This window comes from Telmatherina bonti, assembly GCF_933228915.1.
Source record: "Telmatherina bonti genome assembly, chromosome: 14".
Taxonomy (NCBI): domain Eukaryota; kingdom Metazoa; phylum Chordata; class Actinopteri; order Atheriniformes; family Telmatherinidae; genus Telmatherina; species Telmatherina bonti.
The window spans coordinates 32,193,955-32,210,807 of record NC_136612.1 but is presented as its reverse complement, the minus strand read 5'-3'; the positions used below and the strand labels follow the sequence as shown (position 1 = coordinate 32,210,807).

Here is a 16,853-nt window from a genome sequence, read left to right as displayed (position 1 = left end):
CACATCCTTCTGCTTCGGCTTCAGTCGAATCTGCCTTCTTTCATCCAAAAATGCATCAGAATTCATTTTGAGGACATTTCTTGGTAGTAACACGGTGAGAGGAAGTGCAGACTTGGATGCAATCTCACTGTGTTGTACCATCACAGATGTCTTACAGAACCGTGGTCAAGCCTAACGGTCAGGCCTCAGACCTGACTGTATTAAAGCAACTGGATGCACTTGACCATGGAACGCTGTAAAGAAACAAAACAGCCATGACAAAACACGAAACGTCCGTAGAATGACCAACAAAGTGTTGAGGAAATTACTGAAATGATGAGATGAGCATGAAGGAACCTAAAAAAGGACAAAATGACCATGAAAAGGCACAAAATGCAAGATAAGACAATCAAAAACACACAAAAAAATAACCCTGAGTCGTGCAAAAGCAGCTCAAATCCATCTAAAAAAAATAGGAAAGCATGACAAAAAAGTATCAAAATGACCAGAGATGTAACTAAAATAACCAAAAGATGTAAAAATTCAAATTTGGTTTCAAAACAATAAATGCAAAGACAAAAATGAGCTATGTGTATTGCAGAAAGAGTGTAAAATGCCTGAAAAAGTGCTGACAAAATGATCCTGACAACATAGAAACTCCAACAGAGCCACAAAACAGACACAAACAGCCAAACATACATTAAGTGATCTAAAACAAACAAAAACATTCTGACAGTGACTTCAATGTGATGTTAAATATTGATGAACAAAATAAAAATAAAGTCATAAAATGAACCCAAACTGACCAAAAATGACCATAGTGTCATGCAAACAAACCATAGAAAGATTTAAAAAAAAAAACACAGAGGTGCAAAAACACCCACAAACCTGCAGCGGTTAAGCATAAAATACAGCAATAAGCTGTTTTAATGCTGGTCACTTTTCTCTTATAGCATCTCATGGCAGGGGGCTTCATATGCATCCGGGGGTCTGTCATCTCCTGGCAAGTCCATTCCACTCCACATCAGAGAAAAAATGGGTTTTGAGCTAAAACTGAGCACAACTTAACAACAGATCCATAAGCAATGTTTGGCCTGAAAGGGTTTGACTTGAGGGGTGTTAATGGTGTAACAGAAGCTGACACGCTGTTAACATGCAGTTAACCGGTAACAAGCAGCGACATGATGCTGTGTTTGCCCACAGTGAGTCTGTAACTGGAGATATAATGTTGATTAAATGAATGTAAGCTTGTCAAACAATTCAGCCTTCAAACTGAAAATGAAATAAAAAAAAACAAAACAATAAAAATGCCTGAATTGATAGCAAAACGTTTCTGTTTTGGTTCGTCCATTCTGCTGTTTCTCATCTGCACGTGAACCATGGTGTGGTGGAAACATTTAATCCCGTTCAGTGGAGACAGTCCAAGTTACATGGTGCTCTCTGTTTTTATCTTTCATTCAAGACTCACGATGGGCATGTTGCTGAGAGACAATCCAGCATTTCATGAAACATGTACTCGTTTTTTCAATAAAACTTGGAAGATGGAGAAAAGATTTTCATTTATTCGTTTAATCAAAAATAACACATTTGATGTCTCTAAACTTTATGCTTCATTGCATGATTTCTGTCAGTCTTAGATGCTGTTTTGAGTTTGATATTTCAAGTACACTGAAAAAAGCTGGTTCACGGTTAAGATCACTACTATTGGTATAAGTATATACTGTATATTGAGTTGCTGCCAAGTGATTGATTAGAAATTCATGTTAACAAGCAGATTACAAGATCAAACTTGGAAATGAACCAATATGTATAATTAGGATTAAAAGACTTTGGTTATGTTGCCATAGCAACCAGTCTTATTACCACCAGGAAGACCTGCTGGTCCAGGAGTAATCGTTTGATGAGACTTCGGAGGTCACAGAACAAACTCTAATCAGTTTTAGTAGTTTTTTTTCCCCCCATGTGTACAAAGATTTCTCAAGAATCTTTTAATCTTTTTATGATTTTAGGGACAAGAGTTTATCAACCACATTACCTGTACTGCTTGTTATATTCTTTATGTTAACCTTTGACTAATCACTATAAAGATTTCCTAATTGAGTTTATTAAAGCAAATTTTTCTACATTTGAGGTGAACAGTAATTCTTCCAAGCCCTGTCCGGGTGAGACGTGATTTCATTCTAATCTTTTCTGACCTCTAGTGGTCATGAGTGCAACTATATGTGATGAATAATGGTTTCCATGGGAATGAAGGTCACATTGCAAAAGGAATGTGTTTTATCCCAAATCACGATACTTTTCTTACTCGAACAGGCTTTAGGACTTCAGGATTTTTTTAGCTGAAATATCAGCCTGTTTGTTTAAAATTATTTGAACTCAATTAAATTCAAGATCTTTATTGTCATTATGCAGGCACAAGAAATTTAGAGGAGCCGCTTGGATAAAAAAAAAAAAAAAATAGGAAAACGTAAATATAAAAGGCACACATAGATACAGTGGGGATTGAAAGTTTGGGCACCACTGGTAAAAATTTATTCTAATGTTTAAAAAAAAGGAGCCAACAAAAGATGGAAAATCTCCAAAAGGCATCAAATTACAGATGAGACATTCTTCTAACATGTCAAAAAAGGTTTGATCTTATTTCCATCATATAAACTTTCAAAATAATAGAAAACAAAAAATGGTGCCTGTAAAAGTTTGGGCACCCTGCAGAGTTACCTTGTACTCCCACATTTGGACAGCTGAGCACCTGACAGTGTCCTGGATTGTTTGCAAATTAGTGTCTGGAAAGACCAGGTGATGTCAATGTCAAAGGTTTTTAATGCCCAGACTCATCTGACCTTGCCTCAACAATCAGCACTATGGGTTCCTCTAAACAGCTGTCAAGAACACTGAAACTGAAAATAGTTGATGATCGCAAAGCGGGAGAAGGTTGTAAGAAAATAGCAAAGTGTTTTCAGATGCTAATATCCTCTGTTCCAAATGTAATCAAGAAAGGGCAGTCCCTGGGAACAGTAGAAGTTAAAGCAAGATCTGGAAGACCAGGAAAAATATCAGACAGAGCAGCTTGCATGATACCTTCCACTTTAAAGCTGGAAATTTGTGTTGCTCACTGTATGTTTGATTCAGTGCTTATTTTATTGCCGTGCACCATTGATATCGTCCTGCTGCTTTTTGTCCAACTCACCTGGATTGTGTTGCTATCTTCAGTATGAAAAACAGGAAGATAACTTCTCAAAACAATTACTTTCAACATCTTTGTTGTTGTTAAATTGAAATAAATACAAGATTTCCATTGGAAGTTGCTTTTTTCTTTCTCTTTTTTAAGGTCAGTGACAGAAAAAATCATTCTATTAAAACTTTTAACATATAATCACTTTATTCAAAGAAATACTCTTTTCTTTTTTGTCCTATGTGAGCCATTTATATCTTGTCACTGTGGGTCCACATTCATGACAGCTGCCATGTTTGTGCCACCATTTTTACTACAGTGTCTCTGAATGGAAAACTCGGCTTTCTTTAAAGGTGCTCTAGCACCTTCATTTAAAAGGTGCTAGAGCACTGTTTAGGACAGTAGTTTCCTGTAGTGCAGTCATCCCTCCAACTAAGAAACATGGATCTACAAACAGAAAAAAACATGTTTATGTCTGGAAGTAATTTTGTGATTGATAGTTGCCGTTGAGTCCCAACCATTCTTGGCTTTCGAATTCATTACCTGCATTTCCGTCTCTCCTAGAGTTCTGCAAAGCCTGAATATCGCAATAAAAACTGGTAATGGAAGCTTTTAATTTCCAAAAGCTTCCAAATATGCTAAAATGTTTCTGCACTCTTGTCAGGAGTTTTTTTTTTAGATGTCTCAGTGCAGAAGTTTATTGCAAGAGTGTGATGAAAGACTTTCTTCACATTTACTCATCACCAGATGAGATGTACTGTCATGGTTTGGACTTTATATGTCTTTAGTTCTGATGTCCTGTTTTATTTTGTAGTTTTCCTTATTTAGTTCCCTCATTTCATGTTTCCTGTTTTACCTTCCTGTTCATTAAGTTCACCTGGACTTAATTAGCATATTCATGACATCTGTGTCTCGTTCTGTGTCCCTGTATTTCTAACCCTTGGTTTCTGTTCCCATTGCTGGTTCATTGTGTTTGCTTTGTGTGTCTAAGGTTAGTCATCTGCCTCAGTTTAATTAATTAAGCTTGATTTTCCAGAACCCACTGACCAGTCTGCCTATGTCCCTGCATTTGGGTCCACACCTCCACCACTGTGACATGTAGGGGGTCATGTGGCTATATTAATTTTAAGTAAAGATAGCACAGTACATACGGAGGAGGAAATGGAAATCTTTTTATAAATAATTAAAGACAAAAACATGAACACCGTATTTGATTTCAAACAGCAAAATGCAGAATTTTACAAGGAGTTAGAAACAGAAATGAGTGAGAAGTGTTTTTAAAAGTTGTTGCAAGTGGAAAACTCAGTAAAACCGCTACCTAGCATAAACTGCAAATCTTGTCCTCATGATGAGATTTTACAAGAATTACAGCTTATAAGTTAAAACGCCACTTAGTTTAAACACCTGTAAATCATTTTGTCAAAACTTTTACAAAAATGCTTTTATTTTGTAAAAACCGTAAAGGAAATGCAACTATTGCTATGCTCATCTTTACCACTAGATGTCAGTCATTCCCAAACACTGCACCTTTAAATGTGGCAGGTCTTTATGAAGCCCAGAGGCAAAACCAACTTTCCTCCAGTGATCTTCAGGATTTTCTACAAGCAATAAGGTTGGTTGTTGAATGTATTGTCATAAAATTTAATGTATTTTGACATTTACTCACAAATAACTTCCCTTTCAGATATTTTTACATATATGGAGGATCGAGACTTACTGAAGTAAATGTGGTCCGTTTATGAATCTACAAGATGATTAATTAATACATGAACAAAAACTGCATTTGTAACTGTGTGTTTTTATTCTTTTGAGCATTTTCAGCAGCCCAGCCTACATTTACTGGACAGTGGAACATCATCTCAGGAGCCAGATGTGGTAAGAGCAAACATCAGCACCATCAGGCCCGTCTCTGTTTGTGAGGATGTTTGTCACCCTTCATGAAAGACTCCCCAGGCACCTCCAATGTATTTACCTGACCCTCATACGAACGGACAAACCTATCATTTACTGTTAAGGTTATCTCACTGCTGGAGAAAGTTTGTGGTTTTGAAGATTTTATGTTAACATAATGTTTCCCTTTCGGCTTGTCCCTCTGAAGGGGTCGTCACAGCAAACCATCACATGGGTGAATTGGCAAGTTTTACACCGCATGCCCTTCCTGACACAATCCTCTGCATTTATCCAGGTTTGGAACGATAATTTCCCCCTCAGAGCTGCCGCATCGTAGGGGAGCAGGAGTCGAAGCGCAGACCATTAGGTCACAAGACAAGCTGCTCTGCCACCTGAGTCACTGCACTCCTTCCACGTTAATTTATTATCCCCATAAAATAATTAAACATTAACAAGCGTGCAGTTCTTACTTTCAACGTGTAAAACTGCGTCTTTTCCAGGGAATGCCAGAATCTAACATATTGTTTCTACAGACATCAAACTCTGACAGCAAATTAAATGCTTTATTGATTAAATAAAAAAAATCAAAGTGCCATCAATATTCATAAATTAAAACTTAATTAACATAGAGACATTAAAAAAGTCAAATCTGAAACAAAAATAATTATATCTGTAGTTTCATGTAAATAAAATAAATATTTGCCATCTTTTAATTACATTTTTAATTATAAAAAAAAAAAAAAAAAAAAAAAAAAAAACAATTATATGAAATATCCTTAAAATATATCTATTGACATATTAGGACTTTATTAAAGTCCCTTTACAGGTTGTGATGTAGCCGTCTGGCTTGTTGTGGAAAAGCAAACAGCAGTCAGGAGATAACAAGGTCTTTATAGAGCTGCTGAGGGTGCTCTTCAATGTATTTCTTTATGTACCAACAGGAAACATAAGCCTTCAGGTTCTCCTCCACCAAAAAGTCCATGGCAGCCTGTAAAAGGAGAATTAAATGTATTTAATAAACTTAATGACTTCGTAGAAGCCTTTACTGATGCTTGCAGCTCTTACCTGTGAAAGCACTGCTGCAACACCTTGGCCTCTAAACGTCTCTGGGACAAACGTGGACATCAGGTCCACCTCCTTCACTCCGATGAATCTGTAATGCAGCACGGCACATTCATGGGCCCCTGACACAGGACACAGGACCAAAGCACTTCACATCATTTTTAACATGAAAGGGACCCTAAATATGTAAGCTGCGCTTAAGCTTTTGTTTTTATTATTTATTTTAAAACAACTTATAAATGACAAAGAAAAAAGTAAAATAGCTGCTTATTGTAAAGCAGTCATTAATGGAGTAAATCAGAGGCTAAACACCAGCTTTTACGCATTAAACTTGTATCTGACGGAAATACGAACTCCAGAAAAATAGGCTTACTTGCTTTTATCCTCATTATTTTTGTCAAAAAATGTCTTAAAATGTGATATATCTGCTTATATAATGCATGCCTAATGCTTAATCAGGTTGTCAGATTTCTAAATAAGTATGTCAATAAAAGTATTAAGGACTACTTGATCTTTATTTAAGGAAATGTAAAAAATGACTCATTTTTAACATTGGATTCCGCTGATCGTTCTGACAAACAGGGAGGATTTCTAATTATGGCTGAGACGGATATAAAAAGCTAAAACATAAAGTATTTCAATGTCCTAAATGGAAATTGGACAATCAAACGCTAAAATAAAATAATATAAAATGAAATAACAGTTTGATCAGGCCGCAAGAAGACGCCGGGCTCTCTTGGAGAGTCACCCTCCCCCGGACGAGCAACCCCGGCTCTGTGCTTACCGGCGCCGCTGCCTGGAGCGACGGTGAAGCGCTGGTTGTGTCGGTCGTGCTCCACCTTCAGTTTCCCTCCGCAGCTTAACGAACTGAAGGCGGTCTGGGAGAACTTTATCCGGTGGGTTAGTTCAGAGAGTCTCGAAGTTATTTTAAAAGCCATTTAACACGACAAGCAGCTGCATGTGGACGAGGTGGTGTTTTCTACTCTGTCCGCTAGAGGGCGACATAATAATTCATTTTCCGTAACTTTGACCTCTAAAAGAAAAACCTCGAGAGTTTTGTGCCGACAGACAGAAAACAAAACCAAGCGTTGTTCATTTCCTTCCTAAAAGCAAAATCTATGAAAAAAAAAACTTATTAGTATGACTTCATATGTCACATATTAATATTTGCCCGCAGTTATTATAGTCTAACTGTGTCACAGAGTGAGGAAGATGATGGTATAATTAATGAAGGCTCAGCCAGAAGAAAACGGACCAGTGTGTCTCAAACTTCATTTTAAAATGTAGCAAATATCAGATCAATAAAAATGTATAAATAAAATAAGTGCAAGTCTTACAGGGAACATCCTGAAGCATCTGTGTTTCAACAACATGTGATTCCAGGGGTGTTTCCTGGACCTGGGAACATTAGGGGCTGAGCCCACAACTTCGCAGAGGCACTTCTGTGAACAAATGCAATTAAAAATGCATTTTATTTAACCTTTCTAGTCTGTCCTGTCTTCTCTGTCTTGATCCTATTTAAGATTTGCCAGATTTGTTTTTATCATAGTAGTTGACATCAAAAGCTTATCTTAAAAGGGAACTAAACTTTGCAACATGGTTAGCCTTCGAGTATCATTTATTGGAGGATATTGGCTCAAAAATATAGTTTTATCATGACAAATGCGACTCAACAATTTGAATGTATTTAATTTAATCTTTCTGGATAGTTGAATATAATGCCTCCAAGATCGGAAAATACATACAGAGCTGTTAGATGTGTCCTGGGTTTGTCATCAGGAGGTAGAAACTATAATCCTGGTGACGAACAGGTAAATCTGTCTTTAATATCAGGTTTATGCTGAAGAACTGATCTACCTGGACTACCTGGAGGCTGCAGGGTTCTCCGCTCTTCTCCTGTGGAAGGTCTGCCAACATTGTAAGTACATCAGAACCAGATATAAGAGGCAGTAGAGTAGCAGCTTGTGACTGGTCCTGTTGATCAAGAAGAACTCATCATCAATGAGGGAAGATACCGGATTATTAAGAGACATCTGGTCTTTACATCTGGAATGGACTATGGGATCAGCTGTCTTTTAACTCCACACAGCCTCGGAGAGCACTGCAATGATGAGTCGACCTTTGACACCTCGGCGAGTTTACAGCAAGCAGCAACCTCCGGTGGTTAAAAGTGAAGCCTATGCGGAAGTGCATAAAACTGCAGTCCCCCTTCATCTGGCTGCAAAACAGAGCAAATCCCCATAGACTCCCATGTTAAAAAGACCAACTTCACAGCAGAAATAAACATGTTTACAGCCTGGTTCAAAAATCTATTTTAGGTTTATAGGTCAGGTTTACCTTCATGACAACTGTGGGGGAGAGTGAATTTTTTTCTAACTCACCTGTTAAAAAGTAATTTAATCTAGAAGTTCAGCAAATTTAGGGGCGTGTCCTTTTGATTGACAGGTACCAATCTCTGGCTTCAAGTAAGAAGAACATAGAACAACCGCGTTTTTTAGCCGGTTAACAACGTGACTTAGCTTTAGCCCGCTTACCTCCATTAGCTGGTTAGCTCCCGTTATCTCGGGGTTAGCTCGGTTAGCTTTTAGCTACAGAAAGCTCAGAGTTCGCTCGATGTCAATCATCCGCTATGACGCTCACGTCTGCCCTCTCAGCTCCACCTCTTTGCCCATATTTGTAATTTCCGTGCGAGACTACGTGCATGACGCTGCCAACATGGCGACGGTAGGAACCGCCCACTGAGCTTCAATTCAGCTCTTCAGAAACCTATGGGTGACGTCATGGAGACTCCGCCCATCTCTTTATATACAGTCTATGGTTTACAGTGACAGATTTTATGAGGGAAATGGAACATGCAGTCCCTAGAGGCCATCAGTGATATTGCACATGAAGATGGTCAGTGATCGCCTACTTAGACAACGTGTGAATGAAACTGGTTCTGACTGGTCTGAACTGTTTTACTGCTCTCTGCTTCTTCTTTGTTGATAGATGAGTTGCAAACCGTGCACAATGTCTGGAACTTATTTTCCAGATGGATTCAAGGGGAAGGTCTGGATCACATCTGCAGACTATCATAGTGATGGTTCCAGGCTGAAGGAGGAACCTTTCTGATGTTCAGTATTGTTTGTGTCCATTGGGTTCAGAGGTGGGACCATCCCAGAGTTTAAGCCAGTCAAAGCTTTTGGCTCATTTGCAGCTTCAGCCTCTGGAAGTCCAGGTGTTGTTGCGATTCCGACAAATTTCAAGTTGGAAACTTACTCTTCATGTCTGGAAACTGTCTGAAACCAAAACAACTTCAAAAGTTCTCCCACTTTATGTTTAATCAACCAAATAAATCTGCTGAGGGGGTCTAAATGAAGACAAACTGCAGTTTCAGTCCACATGAAGCATTTTCATTCAACATGTCTCAAACAAGAATCATTTAAATAATGTTCAACCACAAAGTCAGTGACTTCAGATGAAAGTCTTTTCAAAGCTGACATCCAGAGCAGCAAATTCCGAACAAACTCATGATTTTGAGGACCAAAATGACATCTGGGCTTTTGGGTCCTACTTTTCCAGACTGGCAGCTTCAAGCAGCCTGACAGAGTATCAGTAAAATGGTTTGACCTCTTGCATGGATGCAAAAAGTTTTCTGTGACCTTAATGTCTGATAATAACTAAAGAAAAAAGTTGTTTTACAGCTCTCATGATATCCCAGCATCAGCAGCATCTTTATATCTTCTCTGCAGAAGTAGAGCTCTTCACTCCTGCAGCCATCACAGCGAAGAACACGTTGGGGAAGAAGGACCGGGCGTAGATGGCCATCTTGGGGAGGGACGGTGCAATAAGCACCTCTTTGTTTTTGTTGTTTAAAGTCTTTACGATTTCAGTGGCCGCCTCGTCCGGAGTAACGCCAAGTGGTTTCTTAGTGTACAACACTGCAGAGAGAGGAGACACCATTTCACATCTGGGAAAGCTCTTAGTTATTTATTGTCAGAAAAACTGGAAAAAGCTGCATCAATTGGTTGAAAACTGCAACAGTGAAGGTGGGGTAGGAGATGTTTTTCTGGAGTATTTTTTTTTAACTATACTCCTTGTAATCCCTTTCTCACACGACTGCCGCAAGTTCATCAAACGCTCCGACACAAAAATAAATATTTAATCGCCTGTGGAACACGCAGCTTCCACAGAAAAAACAAAACAAAACAAAAACAGAACACCATCCAATTATTTTAACTGGCCCATTCTCATGGATTGGATAATGGTGTGTCAATCAAACTCAACTGCCATTTGTCCCTCCTCCCTCACCGCTCAGGAGCAAGCATTGGGTGTTTATGTGCTTTGGTGTGGCCACAGAGGGAAGTCTAAAGAAAGGGGTTTGGACTTTTGAATTGTGTGTTTTCAAAATGTAGCCTGCTCCAACCAGTTTTCCAGGATCTCTTCCCCTTCCTTTAAATGAAAACACAGTAAATATGGACAAAACCAGAGATTTTTAAGAGCTTGAAAGTCAAATTGTCTGAACCACTTAAAATGAACCCTCTTACGGATGGGATATACTTCAATATTTGCAAAATGTTTCACTAGGTTTCTTTATCTTCTTGGAGCAAACAATGGAAGAATGATGCTGTTCAAAGGGTTCAATACTGGAGGTCAACACCAGGGGGCAGTACACAGAATTCCGAAATGGTTAAAAGCCCGTTCTGCTGGTCAGATTTTTATTTCTGGGTAATTTTGTAAACATTTAACCAGTCAGCTGCTAACTGTCATGTTTGTCACTGTGCAACAAGGACGAAAAGTAATAAAGATACTTTTGGTGGAGTACGAGGTCTGAGAGAAGCTCTTCAAAACTATCTGCCATTGTGTTTACCTCTGATCTCTGTTGTTCGCATGAGCGCTTCTAGCATGCATGTCAATAATGCGACTCATGCATACAACACATGACCTTGCATCAACTCTAGCAGCTTACATGTCAAGTAAAAGCTGCATCCCCTTCCCTTGACGGGTGTGGAAAGACACAACTCATTAACATTTAAAGGATACAGGAGCAGCCAGTTCTCAGTAGAGATCATAGAGGCATTTTTACGATGACTGAAATTAAAGAACAAGGCTGAATTTGGTAAAACACCTTGAAAACCATATTGTTGGATGCATCCACATGCAATTGTTGTAAAAATGTAAAACATGGTACCTTTCACAAGCACACCAGACTTTCCTCTAAAGACCACTTTAAAAATAAAAAAGGTCTGACTGATATTGAGAGCTGGTCAATGCCAGTGTGGGTAAAACAAAACCATGTTTGTGTCTTGTTTCTTCAGGTTTTACTCACATGACCATAGGGATTTGGAAGTTTGCATGTCAGAAGCAGAGCAACTGATGAAGGTGTGGTTGATGGTGCTGACCGATATGCCGTACTCCTCCACTTCAGCTCTCAGGCAATCAAAGAAAGCCTGAACTGCATGTTTGGAAGCTGCATCTGAAAAAAACAGGTTAGGAGTTACTATGAAACCTCAGGCTTCTCTGTAAGGGATTGTTTGCTTCCAAAATAAAATTCTTGAGTGATTTCTTTCATAAATTTCTGAACTTACATGTAGTGCGAAAAGGCACAGCTATTTTCCCTTGGATGCTGTTCACCAGTATCAAGTGACCACTTCTCCTCAAGATCATAGAGGGCAGCACACCTTAAATAGATACCAGAATGAGATCATATTTTCACAGTCAAAAGTATGAAGGAGTTCTAGTTGTTTACCTTTAGCCAGTGTGATGGGACCAAAGTAGTTGTTATCCATCAGAAGCTTGTCCATCTCCAGAGAAAGACTCTGTGCAGGAGCTTTGACTTTCATGCTACCATTGAAGATGAGGATATCCAAGCAGCCGTAACACTCCAAGATCTCTGCGATGGCCTCAGGCATGCTGTCCATATCTTCAAAGTCCACTAGCACCAGTTTAGGGGGAAAGGTCTGAGAAAGCAAGACAATGAAGGTGAAGAGATGTAAGTAAGTCAAACATAAGTTTGACATGGGATTGTACAGGCCACTGATTAAATATTTTTTAATGGATGCAGTTGCTATAGTGATTCCTAGCAGAAGTGATGCGACTGGCTTAGATTATTAAGAACTTGGTTAAAAACAACAGTTTCTCATATCTTGTCAAACATGCTGTGACAATCTAGAGCTTTTATGCTCCACATTTGTGGAACAGGCCCTGCGATGGACTGGCGAGCTGTCCAGGGTGTACCCTCCTTTTGCCCAAAAGACAGCTGGGACAGGCTCCAGCTTCCCCGCAACCCTAAATTGGATTAAGCGGTTTGGAAAGTGAATGAATGAATGAATTTGGGGAACAGTCTGTTGAAGAACCTGAGGATGGTGGATACTGTTGAAGTTTTTAAAAGTCGGCTCAAGACCCATCTTTTTAATCAGGCTTTTAGTTAGTTCTATTTTTACACTCTTTTATGATTGTCATTTAAATTATTTACCTTTCTTATTGAATTTTATGTTTGTTTTTTGTGTTTTGTTTTTTTTTAGGCAGTGGCCTTTATAGTCATGATTAGTGTCCCAATGTGGATCCTTAAGACTGGTTTGATGAGAGTGTTTTATGTGTTTTATCTATGTGAGTGTGTGTGAAAAGTGACTATATGTGTTAGACTTTGGGTAAATTCTATAATTTTGTATGTGAAGGCGTGTTTTTAACCTTGATTTATTTTTGCTTTTTATTTAGTAAAGGCCTTTGGGCTACTTTTGTATGAAAATTGCTATATTTATAAACGTTGATTGATTGATTGATTGATTGATTTAAACCAGATTTGTCAATGAGTAAAAGAATAAGGCACAGCCAGGAGGAGTGGTGGTCGTCTCCTGTTCAAGGAAGAGCTTCGCACACAGAGCTGAAGCACAGCAGAGAGGGATAGAGGAGGGGCCTGCAACTTTTATTATTTTGACTCAAGCCCTTCTTTTTAAAGTTACGTAGTAATTTTTATCTCACAACTTCACAGAGCCCTTGTTGCTGATATCTTCTCTCATCTTGCTTTGGGTGGTGTATACTTACTGCAGTGGGATCGGAAACATTCGCCAAATCATCAGCAAGCTCCTCAAGTTTCTCCCAGCTTTTCCCACAGAGGATCAGCCTTGCTCCTCCTTTATGAAACACGCCTGCACATTCTTCACGAGACACAGTAGTGAAAATATTGCATCACATTTATGTTGGCTAACATAATTTTTTTTCTTCCAAAGGTGACCTACCTTTTCCCAACCCAGACAGAGCATCAGTTATGACCACCACCTTGTTGCGTACTGATGTTTTGGACAACAGACCCATAATTTTGCCATAGATATAGAAAAATCCAGCTGTTAGGACAACCACACAGGGCACCAGGAGGACGGTGGTGGTCCATGAGGGATCCATTGCCTGAATGATATGTTGAAGAAAGCTTTTATTACATTTTGATATACAGAAATAAAGATAGGGGGTGATAACCTGGTGATACTCGATGAAAATTTTAAATGAAAAATTTAGCATTTTTGAGAAAACAAACTAATGAAAAACAGAGATGGGCTGTGTCCGGATGTCCATCCTCACCTCTAACCCCTCATTCACTACATAGGGCTACTCTATACAGTAATAGTGCACTCATTCTAGTGGCAATTTGTACACGCCTCATCACAGATTACGTGACTACGGCCTGTCACCATAGCAACCACCTCGTAGCATTCCAAATTCAATCCAAACTTGTGAAAAATTTTTATTTTCTTATATTGTATTTTATTCTTTATTTGTTGCATATTTATTCAACAAATAAGGTTATAAAATTAATTATCTATCATTTTTTCTTAACCTACTTTGATGTTCGAGTCCCTTGCGCCATTTTGAGCTTCTGCCTGCAATGGATTGTGGTCTATATTGACCCATTTAGTGACCATCGATACTTTTTAAAATGCACTACTTTTTTCTCTTTGGACATTCGGACAGCCCTACATAATGCTGTGAGTACCATATAGGGCACTATGTAGGGAATAGGGTGCACATTTGAAGACAGTCATGGTTAGCTTTGCTTAGCTTAAGTTAGCTTAGCTTAGCTTAACAAATATTGAAGACAGAATCAAACAGACTTTCTTGACAAAACAAGCAAATAGATATATCTGCTTTTTTTAAAATTAGCTTTACTTAACACAAAGACTGTAGAAGGTGAAACAGTTCAGACATTCTTTAGAAAACGGGTTGATAGAAACACATAGCTGATTAACTGAGCTTAGCGTTATACATAGGTAGTTACATAGCTTAAACCAGGGGTGTCAGAATCCAGTCCTCAAGGGCCGGAATCCGGCAGGTTTTTGTTGTTTCCCTCCACCAACACAGCTGATTCAAATCAATGGATCCAGCAGCTTCTTGTCAACCTGTTTGAGTGTCGGTCAGGTGTGTGTTGGAGCACAGAGACAACAAAAACATGCAGGATACCGGCCCTCCAGGACTGAAGTTGGACACCCCTGGCTTAAACTTTCTTGAGAAAACAGGCCAATACATAGCTAGTTAGAATAGTTTGAATGAGCTTAATTGAGCTTAGTTTAACATAAAGACTGGCAAATAGCTTAAACTTTCTTTAAAAAAAAAAAAAAAAAAAAACAGGCTAATGTAAACATGGCTTATAAAGTATTACGTGGAATATTTTTAGCTGCTTCTTGTCTTTGTGTTAAGCTTTGCAGACACCAGAAAGAAAAGTCCCCATTTTTAATTACGAAACACTACTGAAGTTAAAATGATAATTGATAAATGGTCAGTGTTGACAATATTCTCATGAAAGTCAAGGTTAGTCAACAGGTTGTTGGGTTAAAGCATGTTTCAGGATGTAAACATCCTTTTAAAATGAGAAATTATTTAATTTTAACAATGCAGATGATACCCCATCTGCATCAAAGGCATGGGATGGTATGAGATGTCAAACATTGGATTTTCCTGAACAAGTATCTCATACCCGGGGGCTCTCCTGCTCTGTTACATTGGATTCCATCTCATCCTGTACATTCATTTCTATATCTAACTATGAGTTCTTATGGTTCTGAAACAAAAGACAGAAAAGGCATTTTAAACATCTTCCTTTACCAGAATCCATACACAATCAAAACACATATAGATAATGAAATCTACTTACTTCCTCCAGTTCATGTCCCACTGGGATCATTTTAATTTGAAACATATTCATTGATGCAACTTTTTGCATTCTCAAAAGCACTGCTTATGTTTTAGTAAGTTGTAAACTGTTTTTATGATTTTTTTTTTTATGATTATCATTTTTCTCAGTCTTTTGGGGATGTAGTCTACTGATTGAACCCTCAACCTCAGGACTGGACACAGGAAAAAGACTAATTTGGCTTAAAATGATACTCAAAGCAACAACAAATAGTCACTAAATGGCTTTGGTCTCTCAAGGGTCATATTTTTCCTGATATGTTCCCTGTGACTATTCAGTTTGCACTGTGCAGCTATGAGTGTATACATGAGTACATATGTATATATATATATATGTACATATGTATTATATATATATATATATATATATATATATATATATATATATATATATATATATATATATATATATATATATAATAAATTTAACTCTATAATAGGTTTAACTTAAAAAAAAATCTAATAAAATTATAGCCTACCAAACAGTAGAGAAGGTTATTAAAGGTTTAAACAGAGTAGAAAACCCATTTTTTAACTCTTTGAAACATCTCTGAACATTGGCAAATTTCCACGTTGGGTTTCCCCCAACATTCAGCATCCATCTTGTATCCTCTCTCCTCTATGAGCTCTCTCCAGCCAGTAAAAGTCAATCTGATGTTGACTCTTGTTTTATCTCTTGCTTTGTCATTTTCTTTCTTTTTCTCATGTGCTGTGGTAACCTCCGTTTGCATTTCATTGTGTTTCTTTGCGGAATTAGCCATGGTGTGCATTAAAAATGCCAGGTATGTTGATAGCCAATTGCTAGCATGCAGTGTTGTTGTAAACTGTGGTTTCTCAGCTTCGGGACAGTACAAGGCTCAAGGAATGTACAGAATGAAAGACAGTGTGCCATCAAAAAACGTCAGAAGCATGAGGGGGTTGGAAACCTATGTGGTGTTGCTTCATTTTGTCATGGAATGCACCACCCTCCCCCGTTGACAAAGAGTCATTCACTGATGTGGTGATGCTGATATATAATAATTGGGGTCAGTTTACATGTCTGAGGGTCAGGGTCAGTCTTCCAACAGTCTTCCTGTCCTGTGCCAGTTTTCTGCCATCTGACTGTAAAATCCAAGTGTCTCACCAACATCCAACTAACTATAACCTTCTGGTTTAGGCTTACATGTCAAACAGCTGCTGTTTGTCAAAGAAGAGGCATCTAAATATAAACTGCCACTAAAATAGAAACAGCAGCTCTGTGTCACAGAGCACTCAACACATTATTTCACAGCACAGCCAAGAAATAACACAGCACTTTATATTCCCTTCTGCATTATATGCTCAGAATATAACATGAAAATGATCACTTTCACTGTTTCATTTTTGCATTTCAAATAAGTTGCTGCTTAAGAAAAGAAAAGAGATTATTCCTGGATGAGTAAACGATTCAACCTTGACATTTAAAATGAAGGGACTGGCAGCCACCACTTACTGCTTCTCAGGCTTCTGCGGGTAGTCGGGTTTGAATCCTCTCCGGTGAAGCTGTAGCTGCTCACCTCAGCAGAGATCCTCCAACATAACAGTCGGCCAGCCTGCCACAGCAATACTTTGG

The 16,853-nt window shown here is 38.4% G+C and overlaps 2 protein-coding genes across 2 annotated transcripts; both read right to left on the bottom strand.

Moving 5' to 3' along the window:
• Positions 1–5,590: 5,590 nt before the first annotated feature.
• LOC306765778 (protein NATD1-like) lies at positions 5,591–7,074 on the bottom strand. The gene is made up of 3 exons (XM_079253282.1): positions 6,888–7,074; positions 6,107–6,225; positions 5,591–6,029 (listed from the first exon to the last, which is right to left on the bottom strand). Exons 1-3 carry the CDS (start codon positions 7,039–7,041, stop codon positions 5,913–5,915), a joined length of 390 nt encoding a protein of 129 aa, XP_079109408.1. The 5' UTR covers positions 7,042–7,074; the 3' UTR covers positions 5,591–5,912.
• Positions 7,075–9,390: 2,316 nt separating this feature from the next.
• LOC306765911 (dehydrogenase/reductase SDR family member 7C-B-like) lies at positions 9,391–16,853 on the bottom strand. The gene is made up of 7 exons (XM_079253449.1): positions 16,734–16,853; positions 13,321–13,486; positions 13,127–13,239; positions 11,832–12,042; positions 11,671–11,763; positions 11,412–11,558; positions 9,391–10,023 (listed from the first exon to the last, which is right to left on the bottom strand). The coding sequence occupies exons 2-7, from the start codon at positions 13,481–13,483 to the stop codon at positions 9,818–9,820; spliced, it is 933 nt and encodes a 310-aa protein (XP_079109575.1). The 5' UTR covers positions 13,484–13,486; positions 16,734–16,853; the 3' UTR covers positions 9,391–9,817.